Raw genomic sequence first — 18,471 nt, 5'->3', positions numbered from 1 at the left:
CCCCTTTAGAGCAGAAGCAGGATCAGCTGGGCTGCTAGGGAAGCCAAAGAGGTGCACGAGGGAGAAGGTGTCTTCCATGCACTCAGCTGACACAAGAATGAATGTGCCACTGGGGTATGGCAGCTGGGGTGTTATTTAGGGAACTGCTGAAGGAGCAGTGGTTTCTGACTGCTCCTGGGGTCACAGCAAAGCCACTCCTAAAAGTCCTGAGTCTGATACAGTCACACACCTCTGTTCACTTGAGGGGAAGAGGGTATGTGGGAAATAGTAGGATATGGGGAAAAAAGGACCCAGGTAAAATAGAGGCAAGTCTATACCCTAGTCTGTCAGACATTTCTATCCATCCGGGGCTGTGTGTGACCAGCATTCAATATGACTCATGCAGCTAATTTGTCTAAAAAATTGTCTAGCTATCTTTTAGGTAATTGGTCTGGTGAATTCAAACAACAACTGGAAAAGCTGCGAGTGGTGATTGCAACTGCAATTTCCACACGCATGGATACCAGCCTGTCAGAAGAACTATCTTCCTGGATCACTACAGCCTTGGATCATCTGAAGGAGTGGGCGGGAATAGGAGCCCTAACAGGCTTAATGGTGCTTGCCTCCCTGGTATGCCTATGGTGCATTTGTCACATAAGGGTTTCACAGCATCGCAATGCAGTTATGATCATTCAGGCCTTCATGGCCATTGAAGCAGGACAGTCCCCTCAAGCTTGGTTATCTATATTTGAGCATAGGATGTGAGGCTTGTGCACTGCACTTGAGGTCAGAGAAGTCGACCTTAAAAAGAGCAAGTCTGATTGCATGTGGGTTGGTGTCTAACTCCCACCTCTGTAAAAAGACACGGGACAGGTCTACTGTTCTCTGAGTGGATGACACCTGGACAGACACTAGTACATGTTCCATTTTTAACAGAGATCAGACCTCTACTCTTGCTTGTTGCTTTACAAAACAAAAAGGGGGAACTGTAGAGAGCTGCATGGAGCCGAACCCGACTCCATTATGGCTAAGGCCTGATTCATGCTATTATCACGCAATGATTGTCAGCTACTTGCATATGCGTGTACCTATGGGCAGTGCCCACCTGGCAATCCGGCCCGTGCCTTTTTAGGGGCTGGGAGAGGTTTGCCCGGGGAGAGAGAGAAAGAGAATGAGAGAGAGAGAGAGAGAGAGAGAGAGAGAGAGAGAGAGAGAGAGAGAGAAGTCCTGAATAAACTGCTAGCAAGAAGCGTTCCGGTGTTGCATCTTCCTTGCTGGTCGAGGCGGGCGTGACAATCCTGTGCTATGAATTGTTTGAATAAAATTCCTTGTATCAGAATAAATGCTGTTCTGAGGATAAAAAAATACTCAAAATTCATCTCAGCGTTTGCTCATTCGGAGAATGAGAGCTTGGTCAATGCAGATAAATCCAAAGCAAACTCTCCAGTGATGTTTACTTATCGGTTATGAAGGAGGAATTGGCAGACAGATTTTTAAGTCACTTGTGGTTAAACATGTCATGCTCAGCTTTTGGGGGAAGCAATAATCACTGGACATTTTACCTGCCAATCAGAATGTTTTAGCACACAGTTTTAGGGCCAAATTGATGATGTTCAATGAGTATGTAGACTCTAGCTTGTATAGAATCTATTGTTATGGATTTGTGCCAAGTATGTTTTGTTAAAACAGTAGCTGGGTGATTTCTGAATTGGGATAAGAAAAAAACATTTTCTCAACACAAATTATTCAAATTGTATTCATCCTATTTTTTCTAATGAGGAAGTTTTATTGTTTATTAACCAATAGTATCTTGCACAGTGGAATTTCAGTTTTAAGATGGTGATAAATGATAGATGTGATGCTAGGAGCTTTTGAGGAAGACTGTATTCTTTGTAGGTATAGTGAGAGGTTTTTGGTCTCCTAAGAAGCTATCAGCAACCCAAAGCTTTTTAAACCTTGAAGGTTTGATAAGGGCAATTGAAAGGCTGTGAACAAAGTTTAACACTATTCCATTTTAGCAAGGAGGGATTAATTAAATTCAGTTCACAAATCTTCAACTGCTATATCTAGGCTTCACTGTGGCTAGAGAAGGTATATAACAGGAAAAGCGCTGTTTCTTATTATGGAAGGGAGTAGAAATGAGAAGTGAGTTAGCTAAGACTGACCACATGTGGTATATGACTAACCACTGTAGGACAGGAGGTCCAGGCAATCAGAGGGGTCAGTGCATATGTACATACACATGTGTACATACACACGTACACATATAGGTGAATATACACATGTTTCTTACTCACTGGGATTCGGCAGTGGTTTCTTTGTTGGTTTGTTTTTTGTTATTGTTTTAGGGAAGATACATTATGCTTTACTATTCATTTCTTCCTAGTTCACCATTATCTTCTAAGAGTCAAGCCCTGTCAAACATTGCAGAATGCTCCACCACTAAAGGGATTTAAAATAGAAAAAGAAAAGTCTAGAGAAGACTAATTATAAAGACTATTATATATTTAGGCAATGTTGTTTATTTAAAAGTTGGCATACAGAAATAAATTTTTGAAATTTCTAATCCCTGTGCTTGTTAGACTGAGCAATGAGAATTGTTAGTTTGAAGCCAATCTGGACTACAGAGTTAAACCTTGTCTCAAAAATAAACAACAAAAACAAAACATCCCAATTGCATTGAATTACAATATTGCTTCAAAATTGAGTGAGTTAAAATTTAAGTAAAATTCTAAGTGAATAAACTTTCATAAAATATTTATTAATGGGTTTTTATTCACAACATTTTAAGCAAATCAATAACATTAAAAATTTTAATCCAAAATATTGTCTATGTATTGTTTTTAATATTGTGGTATTTGTGTATCTGCTAGCACTCCAGCATCTTATTCTTGTCTTCCATACTTGTGATATAATGTTCTCAGCAAAGATGAACAGACATGGTGACAATAATAACTTTAATAACCATCTCATCCCAGAGAAAGTACTGTATAAAGCATGTTCATATGAGGTTATTTTAAATTCAAGAAAAGAAAACATATGAAAATAAAATTCTAGAAAAATACATGTACTGCTATTCTGAAATAAAATAATTGTAGGAAAACGATGTATGCACATTCATATATGTATTAAATTTTAGCATAAATTTGATATAATCTGTATAAGAAAATACCAATATTTAACACTTAATAAAAGTATGAGATGATAATGACAGGAAACACTACCAAAATTCTTTTAAGCATTATTTGCATGTATTAAAATTGCCATGGAATAGTCAGACCAAAGATGTAGTCCAGACTCTTGAACATTAATTTATTTCATATATTTTATCCCCATTTTTTACCTCTACTTTCAGTGATGTATAATCAAAACTCTTTTCAAATATTTCCAAGATCGAGGCACAGAGATATGTAACTTTAAACCCAACACCCCAGAAGCAAAGGCTGGTTGGTCTCTGTGAATTCAAGTCTGGCCTGATCTACAAAGTGAGTTCCAGACCAGCCAGGTATACATTCTGTTCATCTGTTCCAAAGTATCCTTTGAAAAAAAATGTTTTTGAAAGTATTTACTTCCCATCTCCATGTAAATGTTTAGTAATAAAGAATCATTTTAGTCTAACTCCATTTAAATTTAAGTGACATGGCCTAAATACACCCCTTATTTCACTATGTAATAGACTGGCTTCCCCCTAAATCTACACCCAAACTACCTGTGATAGTTAATGACTATCTTCAACTTTACTAATTTAGAAGTATTTAAGAGGTAAATAGCACATTATAAATATATTATGAAGGAAATTTCTGTAGAGGAGACAACTATGATGACAGTTAGTTCCATCATATAGGTGGGGGCTCTAGATAGAATAAGAATAAAAAGAGACAATTTGCTTTAATGAGTACTCTATTTGTTCTCTTTGTTTGGTTTAGTTTGATTTTTTTGTTTGTTTGTTTGTTTGTTTTCGAGACAGGGTTTCTCTGTATAGCTTTTGTGCCCGTCTTGGAACAAGCTGTTGTAGATCACATTGGCTTCGAACTCACAGAGATCTGCCTGCCTCTGCCTCCCGAATGCTGGGATTAAAGGTGTGCACCACCACTGCCTGGCTCACTATCTTTGTTCTTGCCCTCTGGAATTTAAGCTGACCTGCCACAGATGCATTTGCCATGATGGGCTGAAACCTCTGACTTCATTTGGCAGAATAAATATGTCATCGTTAAAATTGTTCCTGTTGGGTGCTCAGCTTCATGGATGAACAGGCTCATGGAAAATTGGTACCAGAGGAGTGGGTACATTGTTGTAACTAAACATTGTAATGTGGTTAACTCTTTATATCTAGTTTATAAAAATAATATAGAAGAACTTGGAGATGTAGTTTAGAGAAGACATGGAATGGCTTAATGGGTAATTCTTATGGAACTCAGAAGATTGGAATAACTACAGAAATTGGAACAGCAAATAGTATCATCATAAAGCTTCAGACGACAGTGATGGCTATTAGCATCTGGACTAGAGGTCATTTGTATTACATTGCAAGGGGTCAACAAAAACTGTTCATTTCCTAAAACATCATTGGGCGACAAGTGGAAAGTCTGTAGAGATGAGGTTGCCTGAGCATTGGGAGCCATAGCAATAAATGGTCTTTGTGGTGGAGATGGAGGAACAGTGTTCACTATAGTCCCTCTAGGGCATTCAGCTTGCTTTGGTTTAGTCCAAAATTCCCATCCTGGAACTTTGGAAGGTGTAGAGGTTTGAGAGAAAATTCCTCCCAAAGGGAGTGGCACTGTTAGGAGGTGTGGCCTTATTGGGCTAAGTGTGTCACTTTTGGGGATAGGCTTTGAGGTCTCTTTCTCACACTTCACTCAATGTGACAGTCAGTCCCCCGGTCTAATCCCATTTGAACGGGTCTAAACCGGTTTGATCCAGTTTGAACTGGTTTGATCCGATTTGAACCGGTCAAAACCGGTTTGATCCAGTCTGATCCAGTTTGATCCGGCTTGAATGGGTCTAAACCGGTGATCCGTTTTGAGCCTGTCTTAACTGGTTTGAACCGGTCTAAACTAGTTTGAACCGGCCTGAACTGGTCTAATCCGGTTTGAGCTGGTCTAATACTCTTTGATCCAGTTTGCACCAGTTTAAGCTGGTCTAAACTGGTTCAAACCAGTTTGATCCAATTTGAACTGGTTTGAACCGGTCTAATCTGGTTTGAACCGGTCTAAACTGGTTTGATCTGGTTTGAACCTGTTTGTTCAGGTTTGACCGGACTAAACTGGTTTGATCTGGTCAGAGCCAGTTTGAACCGGTTTGAACCGGTCCAAGCTGGTTTGATCAGGCTTGTTCCAGTTTGATCCAGTTCGAACCAGTCTAAACTGGTTTGATCCAGTTTGAGCTGGTCTAAACCGGTTTGATCTGGCCTGAACTGATCTAATCTGGTTTGAGCTGGTCTAATCCGCTTTGAGCCAGTTTGATCCGGTCTGAACCGTTTTGATCCGATCTGAACCGTTTTGATCCGGTCTAAACACATTTGATCCAGTATGAACCGGTTTGATCCAATGTAAACCTGTTTGAGGCAGTCTAAACCGGTTTGATCTGGTCTTAACTGGTTTGAACCGGTCTAAACCAGTTTGATCTGGTCGAAACCACTTTTATCTGGTCTGAGCTTTGGTTGACTGCTGTCACATGTGTTGTAATAGGAGCGGCGGGGCTGTGTCCCCAGCACCCTGGCAGCCTGGTTAGTTTATGCCCTGAAATAACAACACACAAACTGTATTCTTTTAAACACTGCTTGGCCCATTAGCTCTAGCCCTTACTGGCTAATTCTGATATCCTGATCAACTCATCTCTAATAAACTGTGTAGCTCCGGTCTTACCGGGAAAGATTCAGCATGTCTGACCTGGTGGCTTGCTTCATCGTGTGCATCCGCCCGGGAGAGCGGAGCAAGGCATCTCTGCTCCAGAGAGCAGAGCTGTCGAGTCTGAGCTCACTTCCTCTTCCTCCCAGCATTCTGTTCTGTTTACTCCACCCACCTATGTTCTAACCTATGAGGGCCAGCCAAGCAGTTTCTTTATTGCTTAACCAATGAAATCAACAGATTGATATATGACACTCCCACATCATTTCCCCTTTTTCTGTTTAAACAAAAAAAAGGAAGGCTTTAACTTTAACATAGCAAAATTACATATAACAAAACAGTTATCAAGTAAAAATTACAATAATCTTTATCATAAATAAGGATAACTATAACTAACTATTCTTAACTCCATCAAAGACTCCAGAAAGATACAATATTACCTAAGCAAACAAAAAGTAAGCAACTTTTAAAACTCTAGAAATGACAGAGACATCTCACTGCCTGTACAGTCACCCAAAGTTCCTCTGTACCGTTGGGGCATCCATCTTTGGCCTACAAGCCCATAGTTTCCAGCAGACATTTCCACAAAGCAGGAAATTTCAAAGGCAGTCACTATCTGCTTGTCCTGAAGAATGTCTTGCAGACTCTTTCATGAATCAGGAACCCTGAAAGACCATCTCACCTTTAGGCAAGTTTAGCAGTCCTCTCTCTGCGGGCTCTTTGTGTCCAGTTTATGCAATAGTCCAGGCAAGAACAGTTTCTTGCCCAAATGGCTATCAAACTCCATAAGGATCCTCTTCGATGCCCATCTTCCTCTTGAAGTAGATTGGTGCTGCCAGGAGCAGAGTGTCTCATTGTCACGAAAAGTCCTAAGTTATTAAAACATTTAAAATGCCATATTCTATAAGCTTTGAAAGTTATGAAGAATGCCTATCTAAAATATATCTATGTACATCTAGAAAATATTAACTAACATGACTACAAACTTGACTATTATGATTATCTATTAACTACCTATATACATTACATTTTTAAATGAACTACACAATCACAATACCTTAATCAATATCAGAAATACATATACATATAATAAAATTGACCTTAAATCTCTATCAATAAAGCAAAATCTATACTAATGCAAATTATTCATATCTATATTATATCCCCCTTTAAATGTAAAAGAACGTTTATTTGGGAATATGGGCACAGTTTTTTCTCTCCAAACTGCTTCCCGCTGAATGGGGGCATCGTTAATTAGGTATTTCATGGTATAACCTGTGTGCTAGTTTCATCTCAGTTGGTAGTTGAGCAAAGCAATTTTCTGAAGATGTTCACAGCAACCCTTCAGGAAGGCGTGGTTCATCATACCATATTCGGATAGAAGAAATCCACAGACTCTCACCCTCTGTGAAAACAAAATAAGGAACTCCTTTCCAAAGCATCATGTCCTTAGATCCAAATTTCAAAGTCAAGGCATTTTCAAAATATCTATGTTGGATTAGTTCAGCAGCATTTATAAACAAATATCTTTTAGCAGCTGTTGCTCTTTCCTCAGCATTCAAATAATTTAAAGAGAGCATAATAGCATAAAGTATCAAAATTCTCTGTATTTTCCATCTTTGTGCACTTTATTTTAACCTCTATTTTGTTTATTTTTTGCTTTTATTTTATATTCTCTGTTTATCTTTGTCCTGGAATAACTCTGTAGAGCAGGCTGTCCTTGAACTCCCAGAGATCCACCTGTCTCTGCCTCCCAGGCATTGGGATTAAAGGTGTACGCTACTACACCTTGAACTCACAGAGATCTGTTTGTCTCTTCCTTCTAGGCACTGGGATTAAAGGCATGTGCTACCACACCTTGAAGTCACAGAGGTCAATCTCCCTCTGCCTCCCAAGTGTTGGGATTAAAGGTGTGTACTACCACACCCAACTACTCTCTTTCTTTCATTTTTTTACTTTTAAGAACTTTTAACTTTTAGCTTGCATATATTTTTAACACATTGTAAATCATTTAAAAATTTTCTTTGTCTTTGACGCTCTCTTTACTGTATCTCTCTGTTTTTCTGACCACATATGTTTAATTTACCAAGCAATCTCAGTAGGACTAAAGCTGTGGCTTTGCCGGCTAGATGTAGCCCATTCCTTAGCTTTCTGCCATTCCAACCTTGTGACTGAGGTACCTGCCAGAGCTGCATTCAGTGCCACAAGTCTACAGTGTTTCAAGGTCCTTGCCATCAAACAAGCTGCAACAGACAACACTCAAGTCCTCTTTCTGTAGCCGCCCCTCCTGTCTCAAACAGTCAGAGTTTGCCCTGGCAGGATGGCCCAGAAAGCCAGCATTTTAAAACAACACAGGTTTTTTCCTGCTACTGCTGAAAACAAACAGCATTCAGTCGGCTTTTATCAACACCATTTAAGTTTTTCATGGCAGGACCTCTTAAGAGCTGCAGGGTTTTGCAGCTGAAGCTGAGTCAGGAAGCCTCTCTTAGATGAGAGCGTTTGCTTGCTTCTAGCAAGCAGAGCAGACCCGAGAAATTGCTGCTACCAAGAAAACATGCTTTACTCTTTCCCAAGTTTTCTCAGGCTTTCAGTGGATTCAGTTGTCCACACGTCTGGGCGCCATTCTGTTGTAATAGGGGCTGCGGGGCTGCGTCCCCAGCACCCCGGCTGCCTGGCTAGCTTATGCCCTGAAATAACAACACACAAACTGTATTCTTTTAAACACTGCTTGGCCCATTCTGCTTGGCCCATTAGCTCTAGCCCTTACTGGCTAATTCTGATATCCCGATCAACCCATCTCTAATAAACTGTGTAGCTCCAGTCTTACCAGGAAAGATTCAGCATGTCTGACCTAGTGGCTTGCTTCATCGTGTGCATCTGCCTGGGAGAGCAGAGCATGACATCTCTGCTCCAGAGAGCAGAGCTGTCGAGTCTGAGCTCACTTCCTCTTCCTCCCAGCATTCTGTTCTGTTTACTCCCCCCACCTATGTTCTAACCTATGAGGGCCAGCCAAGCAGTTTCTTTATTGCTTAACCAATGAAATCAACAGATTGATATATGACACTCCCACATCACACATGGATCTTGAGTGTGTCCCAAAGACCCCTATGTGAAAGCTTGGTGTCCCTAGGAGTTGGTGGAATGTTTAGGAGGTAGGCATGAGAGACTCTACACTGACTTCACAAGTAACCCCCTTTCCTCACAGTGTCCCCAAAGATAGAGAGTAGTGAGTCTAGAAATTCTGACAACTTCAGAAAAATTATAAGGCATTTTCTTTTCATAAAAAGGTAAAAAATGATTGGTTTTATAAGGGATGGGGAGGAATGCTTCAGGTGTTGTAATCTTGCGTTGTGAAGAAGGAAAACTAAGTGTGTGCGGATTGTAGTGCACATTGGGTTAGTTCACCTGTATCATACGAAATATACCACTGCTTCAATAAGCTGAAGGAGTCTTCATGTTTCTCTCTGGCCTGATCCTCCTTTCTCATTTCTTATGTGGGTTCTATCTACATTACTCAATTGTGGCTGAAAGTTTGGGTGTAATGACAAATTTCTTTATTGATCACTAAACACCACATTTTCGATTTCCTTCACTGCTTGGGTTTCTGTCTTCCCTTAGTCTTGCATCTTTGTTTAAATTCAGGTCTTCCATATGAATCATTTCATTTGAACTCCATTTTACATTGTTTTTCTTCTGGGTTGCTGTCACATGTAACTGGTTGTGTTATTTCCCTCTTTGAGATGTAACAATGACAGGATCTAGTAGAAGATGAAACTACTCACTGTAAATGGAAGTTTCTGTCCTGCCAGGTCCCACACCCATTCAGTACCAACAAAACACACAGATGCTTATATTAATTATAAACTGGTTGGTCTCTTGGCTCGGGCTTATTATTAATTAGATCTTCAACTTAAATTAACCCATAATTCTTATCTATGTTTAACCACGTGACTTGGTACCTTACTCAGCAAGGCATTCTCATCTTGCTTCTTCTGCATCTGGGCTGGTGACTACAGACTGAGCCTTTCCTCTTCCCAGACTTTTCCAAGTCTGGTCAAGCCGCCTAAAATTCTTTCCTGGCTACTGGGAAATCAGCATTTTATTAAACCTATATGAGTGGCAAATCTTTACAGTGTACAAAAGCATTGTCCCACAGCAAGTCATTAATACATAGTAGTCAGCGTTCTTCTTACTTTTAATAAAGCAATGACATCCCTGTTTCTTCCTTCAGCTTTTCCAATCCAAAATCTACTGTCATTAGGATTAGACACACTCAGTGAGACCACTTTGCATATAATTTTACATTAGATGTTCTCTATCTTTATACTAATTATATTATACTATTCAGCTCATATACACCCATTTTGCTTGCAACATTTTATTTTCATTTAACATTATCCTGTTTTGTACTGAGGAGTTTCATTAGTCTTCTATTTGCACCGCTTATGTGCATATGTTTGTATTGATCTTCTATTTCTGTTGTTATGTAAAGCATCATGACCAAATCACCTTATACGATGGAGAGTTTATTTGGGCTTATAGTTCTAGATGGATAAGAGTCCATCCTGGTAGGGAAGCATGGAAGCAAGTGGCAGAAATGACCACAGGAGTAGGAAGCTGAGAGCTTACATCTTTAAATAAAAATATGAAGCAGAGAGAGTAAACTGGATAAGGGAAAATTTTAAATACCCCCAAACAAATCCCATGACATATTTCCTCCAGTATTTTAAATTTCCTAACCTCACTCCTCCCCCCCCCAAAAAATAGCACCAACTGGAGACCAAGTGTTCACATATCTAGCCTATGGGGACAATCTTAATAAACCACTAAAGATCTACATCTATTTCACACCATGTTCTTACTTTATTCTGTCTCCAGTACCTGGCATCACATATAAAGCTTCAAAAACGAGTGGTACATGCTCAGTTCTTTTCAGGAAAAACACATTATTCTCAGACTTTCATCCACCACAGCAAACAATTATTTAACTCTTGATAGAAACCAGTTGGCCATCCTGCAACTTAGCTCAATTCTAACGCTGTCCCAGATAGCGTCTGATTCCACAGTTAAAGACCCAGTATCGCAAGATTCTTTTGCACTGCAGGTACTAACCATAAGGCCAAGTTGAAACTTTTGCTGCTAACTGCTCTGTTGTAAGTCAAGGCCCCTCTTCAGCACTCTTTACAACACTTGGGGAGACATTCACTTTGCTTACTGTTTTTTTTCCCTGAAGGATATTGATAACAATGAGATGAAGAGATTCAGAGGATGAGTGTGAGGGGAAAGAAACACCTTTCTTGGCTAACTATCCTCCCAGAACCTCCATTTGCTCAATAACCTGGAAGCTCTCCAATCCCATACTCTCTGGTTTAAATGGAGTATTCACTATGTAGGCACAATTGATTAAGAAATTGACTAATGGTCCTCAACTTAATCTTTAGCCTCTTTCTTCTCCCAGCAGTGGGTTAGGCTAGAGTCTTAACTGTCTAATCACATCAATGGTTCCCTTGGCAATTATCCTTCAAATCCTAATATAAAAAGACACTCCTAAAATTCTAGAAGATGTGTGCCAGGAATAAGGGTGTATGAGGACCAAATGTATATTTCTTATCTTGTCACAAGTACATACACACACATACACACACACAAACAGGGAAGAAACAAAAGGATATGTTTGAAGATGTAAAAAATCTATTTCATGGTTTCAATTTTATTATATTTTAAGGTATAACATAAATTCATAAGACATTAGAAATAGGTATCTACCTAAAATTGGAATCTTATACTAGAGAAGCTGGAAAAATTCACAGGGAATTAATCACCATGTAAGAGTGAATATGCCTCTGTATACACACACACACCACACACATGCACACAAGTGTCTAAAGTAATTATTCAATGGAGTAAGAATGGATAAGATAAGAAGGTTAGAAACCAATTTGAAATGCTGTAATGGAAATGAGTAAGCAAATGATAATAATTACACAGCATGTCCTAGTAACTTCTCTCTGTGCTATGATACTTAAATGGTCTACCAAAACCACATAACGTCTGCTTGGTAAGGAGCAGAGAATAAATCCCAGGACCCATGTTCTTTTATGCATTTGAAGATGACTGTGATGTGAAAAGGCTTTACCACACTCATTTTCTTCATAGGGTTTTACTCTAGTATGTGTTTTTTCGTGCTTGTAAAGATGACTGTCACATCCAAAGGCTTTAACACATTGAGTATATGCAGAAGTTTTCTCTCTAGTTTGACTTTTTCCATGCCTACAATGATAATGGTACATGTGAAAGCATTACTACATTTAATACATTGTTGAACTTTTCATCTGTATAAATTAATTTTATAATTTAGTCCTATTTTAAAGAGGAATTGTATGTTAAGGTTTTATCACCATGTTTACAATCTTGTTTTTCCCCTTCATTAAGGCTTGCTTTTCATCTTTGAAGATACTCTTAATGCATTCATAAAGTTTCCTATACTGTGAGTGATACTACATTTGCTAAGTGAACTAGGACAAACAGAAATATTTATACAGTCCTAGTACTCATGGCGCTTTTCTGAAATGTGGCCTTATTGATATATTAACAATGAGACTAGAAAACCAATTACTTATATACGTGTACATCAATTTCAACAAGTGTACTCAACATGGGAACTGCTACATATCTTCTTTTGTTCTGAGAGAAAGGTAAGTTATATTGTTTCACACTCCTATGCTCATGTGGCTTGTATCCAGAGTAATATATGATATACCTAGTGAAGGAAGAATAACAAATATAAGGTTTCCACATTGAGTTCTTCTATTTGTTCTGAGAGAAAGGTAAATTATATTGTTTCACACCCCTATGCTCATGTGGCTTGTATCCAGAGTAATATATGATATACCTAGTGAAGGAAGAATAACAAATATAAGGTTTCCACATTGAGTTCACACAGTTTGACTTTCTGTCCTCATAGACTTGTGGTATCTGGATTAAGGCCTTTCCACAACAGCTGCCCCTTGATTCATGACTCTAACTGCCCCTTCATTAAAGTTAACAAGTATATGGGTTAAACTACCCTTTCTATGGACTATTAATGTAATAGAGAATTTTATAAATATACTTATCACCTTTTCAACATGTATATCTTTTATAATATGAATAATATGAAATAAATGGAATGGCAGTTTTACAGTATAGCTCTCACTGTATTATGATTCAAATGGTAATATAGGTTAAGACATTGTTTCCTTGATTTCTTTCTTTAAAAAATGACTTGCAAATGAAGTTCACCTATATGAAATTAAGGTATATGATTTTTGTGAGAATTTAATAAACATCGATGCACTTTATTATTTACACTTTCTTTTCTTTAAAACATATAGGATACATTACAAATTCTTCAGAGGTACATTTGTATCAGCTTATATATGAAAATTACCTTTCATGTCTTCTAGAACTTTGACAATGTTCTTCAATATTATGGTCTTCCCAAATGTATCCTAAAATATAGTGCCAGAAAAATGTCTGTTATATATTAAAAATTGTAAAAAAAAAATTAGTCACCATTTGAAGCAAACCTTACAACCCATGCCTGATTTATTTACCTCATTCTTCTTTCTCAATCATATTACAAAAGAACATCATTAAACAATGAACAGTTGTCCCCTTATTTGAAACATGAAAGATAATTCAGTCTTACCTATAGTAGTGAGATTTCTGTAGGTCTCCACCATCACATCTTTGTAGAGACTATTCTGAGAAGGATCAAGCAAAGCCCATTCTTCCAAAGTGAAGTTGACATGCACATCATCATAGGTCACTGCATTCTAAAATATCCCATACATATGTACAACTGAAAGCATGAGTTTGACAACATTGTAAATATATACTTCTTTGACAGTATAGTCATATAATTCTGTTGCTCCCCATACTTATTCAATGACATAGACATTATAATTTAATCCCAAGTCACTTTAGAATCAAACTAAATAGGAGGTTCAGTTCTGTCATTTCTGAACCCTTTGAATGTGATATCTCCTTGCAAGAGAATGCCTACAACCAATAATGAAAGATGTGTAAACAGATCAACAGTACAGAGTACAGGTAAGAGAAATTGTATAAATTATTAATTCCTAACTACAAAAAAAGATGAAAAAGCTGGATGCATTGAATCATGACTCTAATCCTTGCACCCAGAAGGCAGAGGCATGTATATCTATCTGCCTCTGAGTTGAATACCAGCCTAGTTCATGCAATTACTTCTAAAAAAGCCACAAATACATATTAAATACCTTTTTCACATGATAAAAATTAATCAAACAAACATAAAAGGTAGAAATAACTCATAGATTTTGCTGAAGTTTCAACAAAGAGTTATGCATTTACTTAAACTCTTTATTCATCTACCAGAAACCTAAAGTGCCCCAATTTAAACTGCAACGTAAATAAGATTTTACTAAAAGGCACTGTGTTTAAAAAGTTACCAATGGACAAATGAAAGCAATAGAAATTATTATGCTTATTACAAATAATCAAAACAGGGCAGAAAGATTGTTCAACAATACAGAGTCCTCCTGGTCTTGCATACAGGTGGGCTCAAGGACTTACATGGGGGATCATAATCTCCATTATTCTAAGTTCAGGGTTTCTAGTACCATCTTTTGATCAAGGTAAGAACCAGGTACTCACATGGTGCATATCCATGCATACAGGTAAAAACTCTTTTTAAAATAAAAATTCAAAAAACAAAAACAGGCAGAAAGAAGTTTATGCACCTGCAACCCAATGACTGAGACGGCACAAGCAGTATTAATATCATGAATACATGCCATCCTGGGAAAAATAATGATACACTCTGTAAAATTTTAAAATTCAAGATATAGGTGAAACTAGTACAACAGCATATGCTTGATAGGAACAAAGCCATCATACAACAACATAAAAACAAAAAAGCCAGAAATGCTGGCCCACCTTTCATCCCAGCACGTGGGAGTCAGAGTCAGAGGTTCTCTGAGTTTGAAGACAGCCTGGTATATAGAGCTACTTTTAGGACAGCTAGGGCTACACAGACAAACCTTGTCTTCAAAAATAAACAAACCAAAATGAAAACAGTAGGCTACCAAACCACCTTAGCACCAAATAGCAGTTAATTCTACTGAATCTTATGTGATTTAGTGGTGGTGGTGAAGTTATGACAGCAAAAGAAGAAAGCTGACTGATTAGTCTCAACCACAACACAGTAGGCACAAAAAACAGGAAATGGGTTGAGGCTAAAGAAACTCATATTGTGGGATTCCCGTCTGTATGCTGTGATTATCATTGATTAATACAGGAAACGCTTTGGGCCTATAGCAGAGCTATAGGACAGAACTTAGATAGATGAAGAAAACTAAACTGAACGCTGGGAGGAAGAAGGCAGAGTCAGAGAGAAGTCATGTAGCCCCACTGGAACCGAGAACATTACCTGGTAAACCACAGCCACATAGTGATACACAGATTAATAGAAATTGGTTAAATCAATATGTAAAAGTTAGCCAATAAGAAGCTAGAGCTAATGGACTAAGCAGTGATTTAATTAATAGTTTCTATGTGATTGTTTTGGGGCTGAGTAGCTGGGAAATAACAAGTGGCTTCCCACAACAAACTGGTGCCCACATGGCCAACTAAAATCCACTTAAAATCTTAGAGAGCTTGGAAAAGTCTAGTTTCTAGACACTAAAAACATGAAGTTTAGCTGCATTTATTTCCCCAAATGGGCTTTGCTTACTCGTGACATGCTGAGGCTCCTTTAAGAGAGGTTTTCCTGATTTAGAGGTAGCAGAAAAAAAGCTGCACCATTTGAAATGCTGGCTTTCTGGGCCATGGTGCTAACGCAAACTCTGACTTCTTCTGGAGGACCAGCTACGGGGTCTGTGAACAGATTGCTAATGGCAACTTAGACCCCCTGTGTGTCTGAAAATGGGGCAATGTGCATGGCTCTCGGAGGCAGCAAATGTGCCTCTGCCATGTCGGACTGGGTGGAGCAAGCAGTCAAGCCGTATTGGCTCTTAAGTTCATAAGAAGTGCTTAGTATTTTAAGAAGCACTCCTGAACAGTAAAGAATTACAGATACAGAATAGGACAGATACATACATAAAAGACCTCTAAATGAGACACAGTGTGTTTAAAAAATGTACATAGGCTTGGGAGAGAGAAGAAAAAGAGTATAGAGAGTTATAAAAAGAAGTAAATGGTTTATAAAAACATGAAATGAAGTTTTTAAAGAGACAGAGTACAGATAGTCATAAGTTAAAGGAGTAAAGATAATAAAATAAATATTAAAAAGTAATAAAATAAAAACAGATAAGCCACATAAAGATGGACTATATACAAATTATCTGGATTATAAAATTGGAGAAATTTACATAAAACTTTCTGATGTTTTAACTTTATAAAAAAAGTTTTGATTACTAAAAGGGTCTCATTCTCTTATAAAAAGAAAATTATAAGTGACGAGAGGGATTGTGCGCCTCGGGGGTCTTCGCGTCCCGGTGTTTCTATGCGCTCGGCGTTTTCTCGTTTCATCACATTCGTTAATGGATCAAAATGCAAATCTTCGTGAAGACCCTGACCGGCAAGACCATCACCCTGGAGGTGGAGCCCAGTGACACCATCGAGAACGTCAAGGCCAAGATCCAGGATAAAGAGGGCATCCCCCCCGACCAGCAGCGACTCATCTTTGCCGGCAAGCAGCTGGAAGATGGCCGCACACTCTCCGATTACAACATCCAGAAAGAGTCCACCCTGCACCTGGTCCTCCGTCTCAGGGGTGGCTATTAATTCTCAGTCTGCATTCCCAGTGGGCAGTGGTGGCATTTACTCTGCACTATGGCCATTTGTCCCAATTTAAGTTTAGAAAATACAAGTTTCAGTAATAGCTGAACATGTTAAAAAATGTTAATAAAGGTTTTGTTGCATGGTAAGCATAAAAAAAAGAAAGAAAATTATATTGATTAACATCACTTAGGCACCATTTTGTTTCCTATGACTGAAGATTGTCTGTAAGTCTGCATCAGAGTGAGGAAGTAAAAACTTTTTCAAACCAAATGCAAAATAATTTAAAAAAAAAACAGTAGGCTGGGCAATGGTGGCACACGCCTTTAATCCCAGCACTCGGGAGGCAGAGGCAGGCGGATCTCTGTGAGTTCGAGACCAGCCTGGTCTACAGAGCTAGTTCCAGGACAGGCTCCAAAGCGACAGAGAAACCCTGTCTCGAAAAACCAAAAAATATACATATGATAGAATGTTCATCTTATAATAAAATGGTAATAAAATCTTCATTGCATCCCACATCATAACATGCTGTAATTTGCTTATGTTAGATATAAAGAAAAAAAGGTATTGCAGGTTTTCTCTGGTGCTCTTAAAAGCCTGCTTGATCATCTTCGCTTCTTGCTACTTATAATGTCAACTTCCCTAGGCTTCAGATGCAGGAACAGAAGATAAAAATATAGTAGAAAATATATTCTAATTTTATTTGAATTCCATCTCCTGGGGTAGAATAAATAAACTAAATCCCTCCAGAGTGCACTGTGGATAGAAGCACCCAGATACACTAAGCCAGAAAATAAAATGAAATCATTTTCCTCATTTGTCTCACAATGGTGGCTATTTGGGTGTGCTGTTTATATAACCCAGGGCCTGATCTATCTTAAACAAGTCTCTGCTTCTAAGCTGAATACATTTGTTATGACAGAAAATCTTTGCACATCTTCCTCAGTGAGGATATGAACTCACTATGGGAATTCAGTCTGGACTCTTAACACATGAGTCTCTGTTACTATCTTTTGAATATTGGGGTTATAGTCATTGAGCCCCCATACATGGCTCTGATAAAGTGAATTAATGGATTCACAATGTCTGGCATCCAACTAGAACTCTAGAACTCAATGGATTAACAATCTCTATCATGTGTATATTTCTACCTATATAGTTCACTTATTCCAAAGTTGTAGTAATAAAGTTAATGTCATTCCACACATTATGATATCCCTGCAATATTTTATACTTTATGCATGCATTTACATGAAATGGAAACTATATCAGAACAAGGATAAACAGAACTTGAGATTGTATATACTGGTTTATTAATGTTAATCAGTAAATGAAATCTTAATTCACTACTGACCTCGAGATCGTTACTTATTGAGCTTCTGGAAATATCTGTTTCTTAAAGTCAACCATAATTGAAAATATTAGTGATTTTATAGAGCACCAGGGCTCTGTTTGAGACCTCTGCCTGATTACCTCAATTTCTTTATTTATCTCATTTATATGCTTTTTACAGTTAGGAGATGTTCTTCACCTTGTAGCAGAGTGGTAATAGAATATCCAAAAGGAACACCTTCCTTGCATTAAAATATAAATTTTTCTGGCTGCAAAGGTCTCTGGTGATTTGAATGAGAGTGTTCTCCATAGGCTCTGACATTGGAATACATGTTTCCCATGTGGTGATGCTTTGTGGAAGGTCTAGGAGATGTGGCCTTGCTAGAGGAAATATGTCCTCAGGACACACTTCGAGGGTTCCAAGTCTGGGTCCATCCCTTGTTCATTCTCTCCACTGTGGGTATATCCTTTGAAAATGTGAGCTCCCAGCTTCATGCTCCAGTTGCTGTGC

At 38.3% G+C, this 18,471-nt stretch overlaps 2 protein-coding genes across 2 annotated transcripts; one reads left to right on the top strand and one right to left on the bottom strand.

The window, feature by feature from the left end:
- Positions 1–13,250: 13,250 nt before the first annotated feature.
- LOC142844242 (zinc finger protein 431-like) lies at positions 13,251–14,444 on the bottom strand. Its single transcript, XM_075962564.1, has 3 exons — positions 14,424–14,444; positions 13,516–13,642; positions 13,251–13,315 (listed from the first exon to the last, which is right to left on the bottom strand). The coding sequence occupies exons 1-3, from the start codon at positions 14,442–14,444 to the stop codon at positions 13,251–13,253; spliced, it is 213 nt and encodes a 70-aa protein (XP_075818679.1).
- Positions 14,445–16,318: 1,874 nt separating this feature from the next.
- On the top strand, positions 16,319–16,798 carry LOC142844869 (ubiquitin). The gene has a single exon (XM_075963662.1). It carries the CDS (start codon positions 16,401–16,403, stop codon positions 16,632–16,634), a length of 234 nt encoding a protein of 77 aa, XP_075819777.1. The 5' UTR covers positions 16,319–16,400; the 3' UTR covers positions 16,635–16,798.
- Positions 16,799–18,471: the final 1,673 nt, after the last annotated feature.

The sequence above is a fragment of the Microtus pennsylvanicus genome, chromosome 2, assembly GCF_037038515.1.
Source record: "Microtus pennsylvanicus isolate mMicPen1 chromosome 2, mMicPen1.hap1, whole genome shotgun sequence".
In the NCBI taxonomy this organism is placed as follows: Eukaryota; Metazoa; Chordata; class Mammalia; order Rodentia; family Cricetidae; genus Microtus; species Microtus pennsylvanicus.
Note: the sequence above shows the minus strand (reverse complement) of the source record. Positions and strands in the feature narration are given on the sequence as shown.